The following is a 16,576-nucleotide window of genomic DNA, read 5'->3' on the forward strand; positions in this document are numbered from 1 at the left end:
CCGTTCATTAAACGGGAGCCTTATTGCTCGCGGGGCTTTGATGGTTGTAAATCTACAAATTGTAGACTACAGTGAAATGTCACAGGCTCTGTGTGAAAATATACGCCAGTGAGTAGATTACAACTCAGCAGTGTGTTTACAAAATCAGTACCTTGAGGAGAAGAGTAAACCTCAGAGAGAAGATGGATATGATACTATCAAGGCGCATTTAAAAGCCTCTAAGGGCAGACAATTAATCTGAAATACAATTTCAACCCAATTATGGAGCGTTCAGCATTGACAGTGATTTAATTGCAGGAGATCACCAAGTCAATGCGCTGCTGGTCGCTAGCAGGTGTTTCTATATAGTTGATCAGGCAGATCACAGGGATGCTCTCCCATTATTTGTAATGGTTCATTTGCATCAACTGCACCTCTAATTGTCACACTGTCAGTGCAAACACAGTTAATACAACAGTGCTATGCATTGCCATGGCCCACTAAACTATTCCTCATGCATCTCATGGAATTACTCATTCCTCATGCCTCATGGAATTAATTAACTGTACATGCAATTAACTGCGACTTTTGGTTCATTTTGGGGGGTTATTTTTTCAGTGATTGGGTAGGTTTTGTGTTACCCATTGTTTAGGTAGTTTTTGTGTTACCCAGATTCAGATGTAACCCATGCAGTTGAGTTCTTTATTACAGAGTTTCTGCATTCTCTTCAGGAGAGAGCGCAGTTCTAAACACCACCAAATTGATGCATTGCATTGGTAAAATTGGGTTTGTGCACATTATTTTAACTATAAAATCGTTACTATGATGTATACCATTCAATTTTATGCAAAGCATCATGCAGGGGCACGGTGTGAGTCACCTAAACGAGTGTCGCATCTGTCTTTTCACATGATGGCCTGATGCCTTGCATAAATTAAATTATTTTATTCAGAGCTGTTTACTGTTCGTTTATGGGTAGGTTATGGAGTCAGCCACATCACATTTCAGCAATGAATGAAACCTAGGATGGCGGTGTGAAGATAGAAGTTCCCAGGGTTGCCAGGTTTTCAAAGTTGCTACTCAAAACTAGCCCAGGGGTAAAACCATAGACTGTAAAAAATATGGACGTAGTGTCTGTGACATCACCTGTAGGTTTCTGAAGAGCATTTCTGAAGCTCTTAGTGGGTGGGAGTCGCCCGTCACCATCTTGGAATCTCGTCACTGCACGTCACACCCAGATAATGGGAAAAGAGGCGGGATGTGGGTGGAGCCGGTTGCTGAAACCACGCCCACCTAGCGCAACGGTGGTGACAGCAGCAATCCACCTGTCACTCAAGTGGCCACGCTCTAAATTATGCAGAACTTTAAGGCTTAATATAATTTAAACGGATGAGTCATAAAAAAAATTCAACCCCCTCACAGTTGACATGAAGGGCAAAATTAGCTATATAGACCAAAAACACTTTTTGTACCAGCCTGTAAACATTTTTTTCTACTGTAAAGTTGGGCATTTTAACATGGTGAGTCTATGGGATTGACTCCCTTTCGCAGCCAGTCTCTAGCGGCCAGTCAATGAATTGCAGTTTTAGTCACTTCAAGAGAGAGACCGGGAGGTTGCCGCTTGGGTAAAATACACATTTTTGGTGGGATTCCCCTAGTAAACTGTGCATTCCAGTGGCTAAATATCAATACAAGTTATTGAGGTCGCTTCAACCAGCAGACACGAAAAACAACCCGTTGCAACAGTATTACAGTAGCCCAATTCCGCGGGAAGCTATGGACTTGGCAACACTGGAAGCTCACCACAGAACACTATTCCAGCTCAGGCATGAGAACCAGCACCAGGATTAACAGGGATTTGTCAATTACATGTGAATTTTTGCTTCCAGTGTTTGTTAAACAAGGTTAAATGTAAGCATATATTAAATATGCCTATAAAGTATTTTACAAAAGTTTAGAGAATTTAAGTTAATCTGTAAACATTAAGTCATGTACGAAATAAAAAATAAGCTAGTATAGTAAAAATGAATCAACCCATTATGCTGTGTTACATAAACAATCTAATTTGCTGTGTAAAATTAACCCAACATATGTTCTGTCCTGTATTTTTCCAGCCCTTGGGTTAAAAATAACTCAAATGACCTGCACATCACGTGAAACAGTGACTAACAGCAGATCCATTCGTCAAAGTATGACCTTGTAACTGAATTAAATAACTTAATAAATTTAAAATTGCAGGAAAGTGGAGTAGATTGTGTATATATTTTTGCATGTATTATTATTTGTTATGTGTTGAATTTAAGTTTTTAAAAAGACACTGCAGAGCATGACGTCATATCACGACCACTGCAGAGTCTGAGGGAATTTCGAATGCTCAAAGTCTAGTGTAACCGCAGCTTTACATAGCCTAGTAAAGATACACTCTAAAAAATGATGGGGTAAAAACAACCCAGTGCCGGGTGAAATAGGGACAAACCCACTGATTGCATTGTTTTGACCCAGCAGTTGGGTTAAATGTTTTATTCAACTCAACTATTGTTTAAAAATTACTGTATGGCTGGTTTAAAATGAACCCACAGTAAGTTGCAAATTAAAAATCAGACACATGATTAGTAGAGGCATCAGCAATAATGAAAAGAATGCAATTTAAAAAAAAAAAAAAAGTTTATTGTTTAATTATTATTTATTGAACATATTAATAAATGTCAATTTATTGAACATATTAATAAATGCTCATTTCCAACCTATTTGGGATTATTTTAAGCAGGAAATATAGTTTTTTTAAGTAATAGCTGAGTTAATTAAAACTACCCGGAAAACTGGCTTAAACATTTAACCCAACTGCAGGGTCAAAACAACCTAGTCGCTGAGTTTGTTCATATTTCACCCAGTGTTGGGTTGTTTTTAACCCAGCTTTTTTAAGAGCGTAGCGTGAAATGACATTCCAATACATTCCATGTAAGCGTGACAGAATATTCAATATGAAATAATAAGGTGGGACTTGAGTTCATTCACCTTGATTGGATCATTTGCTTGATTGGGCTAATAGTACTGGTTAGTATTATGGCCCATTAAAGAGCATTGTTGCACGCTGTCCAACTTACGCAACTAACATGAAATGTGATTTGGGTAATTTTGTTTTTAAGGTTTCGTTAGTTAAATTGTTTCTGAGGCAAGAAAATATCACATTCTGATGAAAGATTATGAAATCTTCTATTAGAATTACAGTATTTTGAAAACAAACAATGTTGATTTAGGTTTTAACTTGTCTTCAGAATCAGCCTGAAAGCTAAACTGACGCTCCTTTCTTAATACATTCCTGGTCTTACTCTGAAAGATCCAGTGATGAACCATTTCCCAAAACAAAAGAAAATTACATTTGTAATTTTTTCCATCAAAAAATAGTTTTTTTGCCTACCTCAGAAATGACTTCCTTTTTCAACCACCTGTCACAAGGAAACAACTTTTCACGATACGATCAGTTCCTATTGAAGCAACACAGAGTTTGTTCACGGAATAACCTTTTATGGTCCTAAAATGGATCGAAACACTGTTTCACAGAGCCTTTATGGAATCTTCCAAGAGTACATATTTTTGTGTCAGTGCAGAAAGCTGCCAGTACCTGACATGAACCTGTGATCGGTGAGGTGTGATTCTGCTTATCTCATCTTGTTCTGTCATGTAGTCTCTCTTCTGCCTTAACTTTGCAAATCAACCATACCCTGTTAATTCCAAATCTTCCAAGCCATTTAATTGCAGTTATTTATGAGCGCTAAAATCAACATGTGTTGGATAATCTCACCACACACGCCCGAAAACGTGTTTACACGGCGCTTCTGTCTCTCCCACAGATGGCTTCTTTGATTTAAAGGTTGCTCCTCTCTCAGAGATATCAAAGCCAACAGTGTCTTACTCTGCAGAATTGCTGATTTCTTCAGAAGTGAGGAGACATCCCTCTCGGATTCCCTCGTTCTTAACCTCCCTCCCACTTACACTGACAGAACAGCAAAACTAAGCACACCAAGACATGACCAATCTGTTGACTTTCCTGTCATGGAAAACGTTTTTTTTACCAAAGCACCCCGCTGTTCAGGGAGGGCTGGTGAGCGTCGTGTTAAATTTGGTCCCGAGTGAGCAGCTCTGACTGCTGTGGGTAAATATAGGTTGCCTGTCAAGCTCTTGTTCTCATTAGTCCCTTAAAGTCAACATGAAATAGCATTCGTAGCTCACACTCCAGCGATGTGACAAAATGTAGGATACAACTGATTTTATCCATTAGAAGCTATTTTACATTTGTGACCCTGGACCGCAAAACCAGATTTTTGGAAACATCATCTGAATGGCTAAGCTTTCCATTGATGTATGGGTTTTAGGATAGGACAATGTTTGGCCAAGACACAACCATTTGAAAATCTGGAATCTGAGGGTGCAAAAAAGTCTAAACATTGAGAAAAATCACCTTTAAAGTTGTCCAAATGAAGTTCTTAGCAATGCATATTACTAATCATATATTTACGGTAAGAAATTTACAAAATATCTTCATGAATATGATCTTTACTTAAATATCCTAATGATTTTTGGCAACAACAACAACAACAACAACAACAACAAAAAAAAAAAAAATAATTTTGACCCATACAATATATTGTTGGCTAAGCCTACAAATATATCCGTACAGCTGGTTTTGTGGTCCAGGGTCACAAATAAATTTACTTGTGAATGACTTGTTTTGAATATTTTTATATTTTAAAATATATAAGGTATTTTGAATTACTTTTTTATAAGCATAATTAATGAAGTAAATTAATAAAAATATATTTTTTGAGTTTATTATGCTTATAAACGAATGATCAGCATGGTCCTTTTTTATTTAATTAAGATTTTTTTTCCAAGATATACTCTCATTTTTTTATGTGAATAGTAAAACTTCTATAACAACAACAATAAAGATTGAATAACTGCACTGTATTGAAAAAACTGAATTTAGAATGGCGGAATTATCTTAACAGCAGTCTAAAACAGTCTCAACTAGCCTTTTGGATACTGGTAATTAAAATTTAAAGAGTGTGAATCAGAAACATGTACACTACCAGTAAAAAGTTTTTCAACAGTAATATTTTTAATGTTTTAAAGAAGGCTCTTCTGCTCACCAAGCCTGCATTTATTTCATCCAAAGTACAGCCAAAACAGTAACATTTTGAAATATTTTTACTATTTAAAATAACTGCTTTCTCTTTGAATATATTTCAAAATGTAATTTATTCCTGTGATTAAATCTTTTCAGTATCATTACTCCAGTCTTCAGTGTCACATGATCCTTCAGAAATCATTCTAATATGCTGAAACATTTTTTTATTATTATCATCAATATTTAAAACAGTAGAGTATATTTTTTTCAGGATTCTTTGATGAATAGAAAGATCCAAAGATCCACATTTATCTGAAATAAAAAGATTTTGTAGTATTATACAATTTTATGTGTTTTTGGTAAAGAAATTATAGAAATTAATACTTTTATTTAGCAAGGATTCTTTAAATTGATCAAAAGTGATAAAGACATTTATAATGTTACAAAAGATTTCTATTTCTGATAAATGCTGTTCTTCTGAACTTTCTATTCACACAAAAAACATTTTCAACATAATATTAATAATAATAAATGGGTTTTTTTTGAGCAGCAAATGATTTCTGAAGGATCATGTGAATGGAGTAATGATGCTAAAAATTCAGCTTTGAAATCACGGGAATAAGTTACATTTTAAAATATATTCAAAGAGTAAAAATATTTCTAAATTTAATGTTTTTGCTGTACTTTGGATCAAATAAATGACGGACCGGTGAGCAGAAGAGACTTCTTTAAAAAAAAAAAAAAACATTCAAAATCTTACTGTTCAAAAACTTTTGACTGTTAGTGTATATCAGAAAGTAGTAAACAGTTCCTGAAGAAACCTTCCTCCACGGAGATGTGAAGTTGAAAGAGATACGCTTGCTTTCATTGTGTTGGCAGCAGGGATTCTTGTAATGAGGTGGAAGCACTGCAGGGTTTATAGGGTGAGGAACAGGTCACGCATTTAGTCTTGACCCTCAACCTGATCCCTCAGTGGCTTGGAAATGGCTAAAAGGTCTGGGGAAGTAACGAAAGAGAGACCGAACTCACCAGCCTGAAAAATGAAAGCAACGTCTTTCACAGCTCTTGTGATCAGGGAGAAGTGGCGATAGAGCGGGTAGCACAAAGTCCTCCTGCCGAAAGACACCAGCACGTCTTGCAGCGAGTGATACGTCTGTAACACACACACACACACATATATATATATATGTAAGCGTGGCCTGTAAATTGCTCCAGAACTGTCTATGCACATTACATCAATCATTTTTTAACTCCACTGGTAATTACAGCAATTTGCTCTAATTATTCCCAACGACTTCTCGTTTTATTAGCAGGGTAAATAGTAGGTCAACTTTTAAACACCTTGGCAAACGGCGTGCTTAATTGTAGACGGTGTTTAATCGCTTGCCTCGAAGTTCTTCATAGTCTAAGCATCCACAGACAAGCGCTTAGGGGAGGAAAAAAAAACAAGTCTTTTTTCTCTCTCTCCCTTTTCTCTTTGCGTTTTCCAACCTCCCACTCTCCCTCCCCTTCGCTATTCTCTCAGCAGCTTGTTAAGAATGCACCCGGAGTCATTCTAGCATGTCATCATAGCTCATGCACTCCCCCAGGCTATTAAACACTGGTGTAAATAAGCCTGCTGAGGGGGGAGGCTCACCGAGCATTGCCGGCCTGGGGTTTACAGTGGTTAGGCAAAACAGAGGGTGGGAGAGGAAGAGAAATGAAGGAGATTGAGAGCAAAAGAGAGTAGGAGACAATGATAGGGTGTTGAGGAGAAACTACATTAGCATTTCCTGAAGGAAATACCAGTGCTTGCAAGATAGCTGAAGAATAGAGTTGAGGTTTTAGGACTCTTCGGGTTTCAGGTCTTTGTTCTGCATAAATGAAAGACGTGTCTTGTGTTCTATTGGCTGTGCATAAGAATCGTCACAATGCAACACCATCTTTGCAGAATGAAAGTGGCTCTAGGGGGTGATGCAAGAATCAAAAGACCTGTCACATGTTAGTATGCAAATAACTGAAAAATTAAATCACATAATAATAATAATAATAATAATAATAAAAATAAATAAAAAAATATTCAAGACACAGAATTGGCATAATTAAATTAAATTAAAAATAAAAATTAAATTAAATTAAATTAAAAATAACAAAATAAATAGTAAAGTAAAAGAAACCCTTTTTAAAAAATAAACTATTGACAAAAACAAGAGAGACAGAAATCCAATTTGTGAACAAATAATTTCATAGAACTATAGAACAGAGCTATAGAATTAATAGAATTTAATAGAATAATTTAATAATGTTCTATTAAATTATTTGTTTATTTCACACACTTGAAATTATTCAAGACACAGAATTGCCATTATTTGGCCATTATCTTTTTTTTTTTGTTTAACCAAAATAAAATTAAAATTTAAAATTAAAAAGTTAAGTTAAGTTAAAGTATAAATTAAAGTATAAATTAAAAATTAAATTAAATTAAAGTAAATTAAAAATTAAATTTAAATTAAATTATGGAAAAATATTTTCTAATGAGCAACTCAAGTGAATTTGTGAACAAATAATTCAGTTTGTTTTGTGAACTGAATCAACCAATTCACATGCTTTTAACAAAAAATAAAAATGCTAGTAGGCTAAATAAGTGAACAAATTTATACAAATAAATTACATTATAATAATAATAATAATAAAAAAAAAATATTCATGATTTGGCCATTATCTTTTTTTTTTTTTTGCATTAACCAAAATTAAAGTATTGATTACATTAAATTGAATTAAACAACTAATATTTTAACAAGAATAAAATATTTTCTAGTGGGCTAAAATATATATACACAATAATATATATATATTTTTTTAAAAAAAAACTATTGACAAGAACAAGAGAGATTAGCCCAATGTGTAAACAAATAATTTAGTATGAAGAAAATGCTCAAAATTCACAAACTTTTCATGAACTCTCAAAGAGATCTAGGCCAGGTGTTAAGATCATTCAGTGAATAACAAAAATGGTCTGTTCCTCATACAAAGTCCTCATACAACTTCATAAGTCAGAAACTATAAACACAAAGCTGATTTGCAAATCAAATTTAGAATAGAGTCTGCACTTTAAGCCATTCAGGCTGAATTAATTGCAGAAGTTTAATACTTAGGGTCAAAGGTTAAAAACAAACTCCTAACACAAATGTTTGAGAAATATCAATGTAGCACTCTCTTGCAAGCACTAAAAAGGAAACAGAAAGAGACAATGAGGGGGCAGAGAGTTTGTGCTGTGTGTGTGTGTGTGTGTAAGAGAGAGCAGGCAGTTGGAGGATGTCATTACCACCCTTCCATTATCAGTATTGCAGTGGAGTGCTGGCTCTCAGCGCTCTGAGCTGGGAGAGGTGTCGGGTTACTCGTCCTCATTGTCACACTCACGGTGGAAATGTGGGGGATTAGGGACTGCTGCCGCCCCAGGAGTCAGGATACACGTACACACACGCACACAAAAGTTTGGAGCTCTCGCTCGAACCACACGCAAGCAGCTTAAGGTTGGGTTAGTCTCTCGCTATGGCGTCAACTTTGGCACAGGATGCATTGTGCTGATGATGAAATGTAAATGCCTGCCTGCTACATTTCACTATACACACATGCAAGTTTATGCAAACTGCTGATAAGCAGGAGTAATCGAGACCTCAGAACAGACAATGATCGTTCATGAAAATGTGTTACTGGAAGTTTAAAATAGTCTTTTTTTAAATATTGAAATTAGTTGTGGTAGCATTCTGGGCAGTACCTTGTGAGCTGATCTACTGGACATGTTTGATGTTTGTTCTAAAACAGCAAAACTCCACCTAGCTGTACATTACACATCAGATGTCTTGCGATTGATTGTTTAGACAAATTAATTGGTGCTGGAAACTTGCTTCTGGTTAGGATAAATGAATAATTTTAAAGTTGCTGAGCTTTCAGATGGACAATGGCATAATCTACTAATCTGCATGTACTGCAATGTCAGCAGCGGCTTCGGAAGCGAGATTCCATCAGAGGAAGACAAATCTCTTATATAACATTACCAGAACAGTCCATATCCTTGTTTTAGGCTTTGTTCAGGCAGGCAGCAGAATTTAAGATGTTAAGCACCAATAACGTCATTAAGTCTACAGTACTTATTGGAGTTGCGTCTGAAACACTCCCTTTCTTGTTGCTTACATAACAAACCAGTGTTATTTTAGTATTAATAATATGAATTTTAATATAATTTATGGATATTCTGAATTATTTTCTCTTCATATTTTCAGTTTTCTTTTCATTTTAGTTTTAGTGATTTTGTTATTCGCTTTTGACATTATTATGTTTCTATTTAGCTTTAATTTATTTTTCTTTTAGTGATTTTAGTACTTTAACTTTAGGTTTTCTATCTAATGTCTACAATTTATTTTATTTCAGTTTTATTTAGTATTATTTTTAATAGGGGTGTGCATTAATGATGATTAGATGATACATTCTGTATCTGTATATGAGGTGGTTTCTTTGCAGCACTAAAATAAATAAACTTTTTTTTTTCTTTTATGGGCATTTTTACCTTTATAAGGCATTTTTCTAAGTGTATGCATCATCTTTTGTGTCAAATTCTTACATTTGGTTAATACATTTAAATAGTAAGACACTACAGGGCTGTTACCAATCAAATGAAATCAGTATCAACAAAATTTGTGTTTGCAATGTAGAGGTGACACAGAATGAGCATCTGAACTGGAATTTAAATGCATTCACTCCAACTGTTTCATGCAGGACATAAATGCAGTTAACGTGCAGTTATAAATGCATCATTCATGGTCTGATATATAAAAAAAACGTTGAATACTGAAATTTGAAATTATCTGGGAAAGAAAGGGAAAATATACTTTAAATATAAACCTAAAATACCAGTAGGTGGTGACAAATCACTGCACGAATGAGTCATTGAGTCATTCATTCAAAAGATTTGTTCAAACAGCTGATTGATTCAGTAACGAAACACCGCCGTGTGTTCCTCAGAGACGCAAAACAGTTCTGCAGTGGCTTTGTTTGAAACTATTTTCGTTGTCAAAATACAGCAAAAACAAGAACTGTTATGTCTAAAATGTAAATCACTTGATATTAGCTTTTTGTTTTTTTTGAGCGGTTCATCAAATCACACTTACAATCTTACTAATATATGGGGAAACAGTCACTCCAAATCAGACGATATAATTATAAAAGTTAATATTATAAAATTATAAAAGACATATAAAAGTCACACGGGGACATTTTTGCCCCCTTGCAAATACATTTAGAATTTTGGGGGAATTCTAAATGTATTTTAATTAGGACTGCCCCCTAATAGTCGACTAACCGTTAGTCGATGAGAAGAGGCTTGGTCGACCAAAATATTATTAGTTGCTTAGTCGAAGAAAAAAAATCCACATGAAGTGGCGAAGTCCCACAGTCTGGACTGACAGATCGTTAACGGCTCGCTTATGTGGTAATACAATACACCGGGCAGGACATCCAGATGCTCACCTATCATTCATCGATCTCAAATACGGCTTTTCATCTGAAAGATATATGTAGTAGCAATTTTACATGGCAGCTCAATCTAATGTTAACCTAGAAAAATGTGCACTATTGAAGTGTCTTTGCAGACAGTGAAAGCTGAACAGTACCGCGCTCCTTGCATGACAGATGGAGGCGCCGGTGCGTTCACTTGCTTTTAAAATACTCCGTCATTTTTGGTCATACAGATAAGTAATATATCTTTTGAATCTGTAAAGACTCTACGTTTATTTGTGTGCACTCAGAATAACGCTGTGCTTTTGTAAAATAAAGCAAACAGGATGTGCTTTCTGCAGTCTCGGTCTCCGTAAACTTGAGTGCGAAACCTTGAAACTCTGTGTATACAAACAGAAAGACAACAGAAAACAGATATTCCCAGATTATGTAATCCGTATAAAACATGCATAGAGACGCATCACTGCTGTGGAGATGACGAGTCAGTGTCGTTGAATTAATTTCTTAAGCCGTAAATGAAGAAAGCACTAGTTTATAAATAAATTATTAAAACGTTAATGCAGTCTCCTTGCTGTTTTTCCCTGACACATTCATAATTATTATATGGTGCGCTGTGGCAAGTTTTTTTTTTGTGCACTTGAGTACTTATTACGCTATGTAGGCAATTAAAGGCTCATTATTATTCATGATTTACATGGTTTATACTACTACTAGTTGACCAGAAAATCTTTAGTCAAGGGCAGCCATAATTTTAATAGTCTAAATCATGCAGTGAAAGCATGCACTCTCTGGGTGTGTTTTTGTTTGGTTTTTGCAAAATACTCAATGTCAAATCACATTTCCTTTAAACAACAATTACAACATTTTTGTAGACAGTATGTATCGTACACCCCGTATCTCTGTGCATTTGTAAAATCTGTATTTGTAAATGTGCAAAAATGTTTTCTCATATGCCTTGAGTTCAGCATGATGGACACGAGCAGAGGCAAAATTTCCATATTTTTTTTAACCTTTCTTTTCACACTGACAGCTACTCTCACTCGTAGTATGAGAAAGTCTCTTGGCATTGTGAGATGCTTACATTATTACTATAGCAACTGAAGGAGATACACCGGATATTGACTACACTGCTTGAACAAACAGATCAGATTTAATCACATGCAGAACAGCAATGAACACAGTCCTAAAGATTGGATTTGAAAAACAACTCATGCAAAAATAAGCCAGAGTCTCCATAAGTTAAAATCACACGCTCATTTAGTCATTTGTTTGTGCATTCAAGGCCACGTCACGTTTTGTTACGCTGCTAAATGTACCACATACCTCCAGCCAACTGAGAGTACCACTGAGCTTCCTGATGGTCCAGGCCGACTCTACCTGCAAATCACAACAACATCAGTCAATACTGTAAAAAATGATCCAATCCACTTTATTCTTTAACGTGAAAGTAAGCCTATGGGTGAGACTTCTGGTTCATTAGCCGCTGTAGGGAAATAACTAGAAGAATACCAACATGCAGTAAAAGGTAAAACTGTCTGCACTACAAGCCACTGTGCCAATAAATAATATGGTAAAGCAAACCAATTTGCAGTATCAAGCAGCAAAACAAGCTGTTTTGTACAACTAAAAATAGCTGGACACGGATGAGACTGGAAGCCATACTTATAAAATTTACAAATGGCCATGCCCACTTTTACAGGAAAAGAAAGGTGGATAAGCTATACAAAACTATACTGATGTCAAGACACAGACTATACAAAGCTAGTCAAATGTTAGCATAACTACCACTCACACTTGACCTGTAAAGTTTAATATTGTATACAATGTGCCATTTAGTACATGACATAATACTGATCATTTCTCTAAATGCAATGAAAGAAAGACAAAAACTAAAAGCCTTTTTTAATTTTATTTTTGGCACTTTTGTATCTGGATGCGTAATGTATCAGTCTTGCGCTGGTTATCGGCCAGTATTATAGATTACATTATTATTATAGATTACAACTTAAACTATTCATCAAAATGCATCACATTTCCACAAAAATATTAAGAAGCGCATCTGTTTACACTGTTGTAATAAATGTTTCCTGGGCATCAAATTAGCATATTAGAATGATTTCTGAAGCATCATGTGACACTGAAAAAAAAAAAAACAGCTTTGTCATTGACGTTTTAAATATATTAACATAGAAAACAGTTATTTTTTCATAATAGAAATGTTTGTACTGTATGTTTAATTAAATAAACGCAGCCCTGATGTGCATAAGAGACTTTTTTTTTTTTTTTAAAAATGTTACAAATCTTACAGACACTAAACATTTACATAGTAGTGCACAGAAATTATATGTAGCTACTTATTGGTAACTCCCAGAAATATAATACTGTGCATCCTTACTTTGTAACTTTTTATTAAGTAAGTCAAAGAACAAGAAATGATGATGAAAACAGAGGAAAATGTTTCTGGATTCAAACTCACGTCACTCACAAGAACACTATGGCTTAGTGAGCACAATGGCTAACCACCAAGCCAATGCTAAATTTATCACTTTAGACAAGAGAATGTTTTAAGAAGGTTTGATATGTTCTCTAGCTGTTTTGATTGAATCAAAGCCCAGATTTTGACTGTACATTTAACATATGTTGAAAGCTTTGGAGTCAATCCAGCAGAGCTCTTCATAAGCGAAGCCCTTGCAACATTCTATTACTTGAGCTTCAGAAGCCGCGTTTTAAAACATAACCATGATTTTCATATTTTTCAAACTTATTTTTACAATTACTACCATGTGCAGTGGCCTCTGAAGAGATTCTTGGAACAGTCTGGAAAACATTACAAGAATGTATCAACTTCCTGAAGCTTTGGTGCACGTGAAAATGCCAGGACTCGCACGCCAAACCCACTTATGCGTCTGTGGCAAACAAGCGTACACTTACATTGTGCTCTCCCTCTGTAGTGCGCACATCATAGACATACGCGAGAATGATGTCCACCAAACCGAGCCAGACGTGGAAGCGTGCTTTCTTATCCAGCAAGTACGAACGGTTTGTGAATTTCCTCATCTGCTCTTTTTCTTCGTCTGTGAAAGTTATTGCTGGAAGTACAGAGAGAGAAAGAGAGACATTCAGAGTTGTTTATCAAGTTATCTCAGGGAGCTATAGTCAAAGTCAATCTCTGACAAATTCTCCCCGAAAAACAAGTTTAAACGCAGGGCTCCAGCCGGGAATGATGGATGCCTCTGCTCTGCTGAGAGCTTTAAGAAACAAAAGCATGTTCGGCGCAATTATTTTTGAATCAGAGTCAGAGAAGAGGCTTTTGAAACATAGTAAAGTTACCGCACGGGAAGAGCATAGTTACAGAACTTGATTGATGCCCTAAACTGACTTGATACTGCACCAGGGAGGAAGGAGTCGAAGGCAGGGCAGCGAGAAAGAGAGAGAGAGAGAAAGGGCAAGTCAGCACTTTAGTAGCAGCTGAAAGCGATCCCCTTCTTGGCTGCAGCGCTGCCCCTGATAGAGCCCCTCGTGTGCATGCTTGCATGTCCATATACACACACACTTAAAGCTAGTGCTGGCAGAGGTCGAGTTCTGGCTCTGTTGGGAGCTGCTGGATTCCAGCGACATGACGACTAAACAGCTCCCCCATTTTCTCTCTCTACCTGATTTACCCTCTAACACAGCTGCCTCTGCCTGGCAGGAAACACTGACTCCTGTGAGACCAAAACCAGGAGCTGAGGAGGGAGTTCAGCTCCACCCCAGCTTTTGTCTTCTCTTTATATTAAACTGTTTCTGTCACCAATAACAGATTATGTTCTTTTGTTTCTTTGTTGTTTATAAAGAAACTCTTAGCACTTGTGGTACCATTTCAGGGTAGGATGAAGATTTCAAAACCACTCCTTCTATATAAAAAAGGGTGTTTTGAAGAAACAGTTAATCCAAAACACACAAACAATAAAATAGCTATCATCATTTGCACACCCTCATTCCAAACCTGTAGGGTAATTGTGTTACTATGGGTAATTGTGTAAAAATAAATAAATAAATCAATCAATCCTGTATATATACACGTTTTTATGAGGAACAGACTAAAACTGAATTCATTATTCACTGATTTAAATCTCATATGTGTGACATGAATATGTGCATATCTTGTGCATACCTTGACATGTCACAAATGGTTTTTCTTTAATGCCAAACTAGTTTTCATTTCTGAATACACAGTTGAAACCAAGGTTGCATTTATTCAAAAGTACAGTAATATTGTGAATTATCACTATCAATTTTAATATACAGTTGAAGTCAAAAGTTTACATACACCTTGCAGAATCTGCAAAATGTTAATTATTTTACCAAGATAAGAGGGATCACCCCTGTCTTTTAAAGCATCGTGTTTCCTTCTGAAGCATCAGTGAGCGTTTGAACCTTCTGTAATAGTTGCATATGAGTCTCTCAGTTGTCCTCGGTGTGAAAAGATAGATTTCAAAATCATACAGTCATTGTTGGAAAGGGTTCAAATACCCAAAAATGCTGAAAAAACAAAGAATTTGTGAGACCTGAAAATTTTTTTCTGAAGAACAGCAGGCGGTTTAACTGTTCAGGACAAACAAGGGACTCATGAACAACTGTCACTAAACAAAAACACCGCTGTGGATCATTCAGGTAACAACACAGTATTAAGTATCCAGTGCATGTGAATTTTTGAACGTGGTCATTTTTCTAAATTCAACTATTATTTTCTCTTGTGGACTATATGTAAACATATATGTTTATGTGAAATATTCTATTCAGGTATGATCCCTCTTATTTTGGTAAAATAATTAACATTTTGCAGATTGTGCAAGGTGTATGTAAGCTTTTGACTTCAGCTGTATTTTATATTTTAAAGTGTCATTCATTCCTGTGATGGCAAAGCTGAATTTTCAGCATCATTACTCCAGTCTTCAGTGTCACATGATCCTTCAGAAACGGTAGCTGAACGGTAGCGTGCATGAAAGTGAAAACTTTCAAAGCTGCTCTATTGACAATACACACCTCCTCCTCTTTTGGTGTTGAGTGAATTGCATTTTTGATTGTATGCGAACAAAGACGTTCTCCTGTATTGTGAGCATGCCAGATTTTTAACATATGTCAGCGTCAGTGAATAAAGAGTTAAGTATTGACTTGTTCCTCGCACAAAGCTTTTTAGAAGGATTACACAGCAAGATACAAAGCAAAATAGCACTAACGTTGGTCACCATCTACTTTTGTGTATTAAAAACAGCAGCCTAGACATTCTGCTAGATAATTACTGAGCTTGACAGAAAAAAAAAAAAAAAAAAAAAAAAATCAGGGGTTTCTGACTCAGATTAATAAAGAAATAGATAACTGAATTTATTTATCTTTTCTCATAACTGCAACATATTTTATATTTCATTAACTTTATATCTAACAAAGACATTATTTTTCTACAGTACTGTAAACTTTTTGACAATTTACCTTTTTACTGTTCCTTTTAAAAGGGAGTTCATAATGACTTTTTCAATGTACAAATACTGGAAATGTCTTGTGGCTATAACAGCCTTCTTTTATAGACTCCTTTATAATTCTTCATTCATTCAATGGCAAAATCTGCAAAAACAACATTTGACACCATACAGGTGCCCAGGCCACTAACACAACCGTTATTGCAGTGAGATGGGGGAGTGGAATAATGAAGTGCACACATGCATAAACACATACGAGATGAGGCTGTCATCTCCGTTGGGACCTAGAGTGTGAAGATACCCGATACACATGGGAAAACAAGTACACCACCACATGTATAAACGGACACACAAAATAAAGAGAGAAGATAGACAAGGAAGAAGCAGAAATCTTGAATTAAAATCTCAGGAAATAAATGCAACACATTCTCATGTGTGTGATCTCAGTCACGCAGGAAAATTTCTCATCATGAAGACAAAGTGAAAGAGTGAAGCCTTTGGGTATACCCATTCCACAAAT

The 16,576-nt window shown here is 35.6% G+C and overlaps 1 protein-coding gene across 1 annotated transcript in view; it reads right to left on the reverse strand.

The window, feature by feature from the left end:
• The window catches only part of shq1 (SHQ1, H/ACA ribonucleoprotein assembly factor), a 45,826-nt gene that overhangs the window by 19,253 nt on the left and 9,997 nt on the right, over nt 1-16,576 (reverse strand). Inside the window, exons 8-10 of the mRNA XM_051113430.1 lie at nt 13,532-13,689; nt 11,924-11,977; nt 6,137-6,260 (exon numbers count right to left, since the gene is read on the reverse strand). Coding sequence (XP_050969387.1) covers nt 6,137-6,260; nt 11,924-11,977; nt 13,532-13,689 — 336 coding nt within the window. The remainder of the gene's footprint in view (nt 1-6,136; nt 6,261-11,923; nt 11,978-13,531; nt 13,690-16,576) is intronic.

This window comes from Labeo rohita, chromosome 6, assembly GCF_022985175.1.
Source record: "Labeo rohita strain BAU-BD-2019 chromosome 6, IGBB_LRoh.1.0, whole genome shotgun sequence".
In the NCBI taxonomy this organism is placed as follows: domain Eukaryota; kingdom Metazoa; phylum Chordata; class Actinopteri; order Cypriniformes; family Cyprinidae; genus Labeo; species Labeo rohita.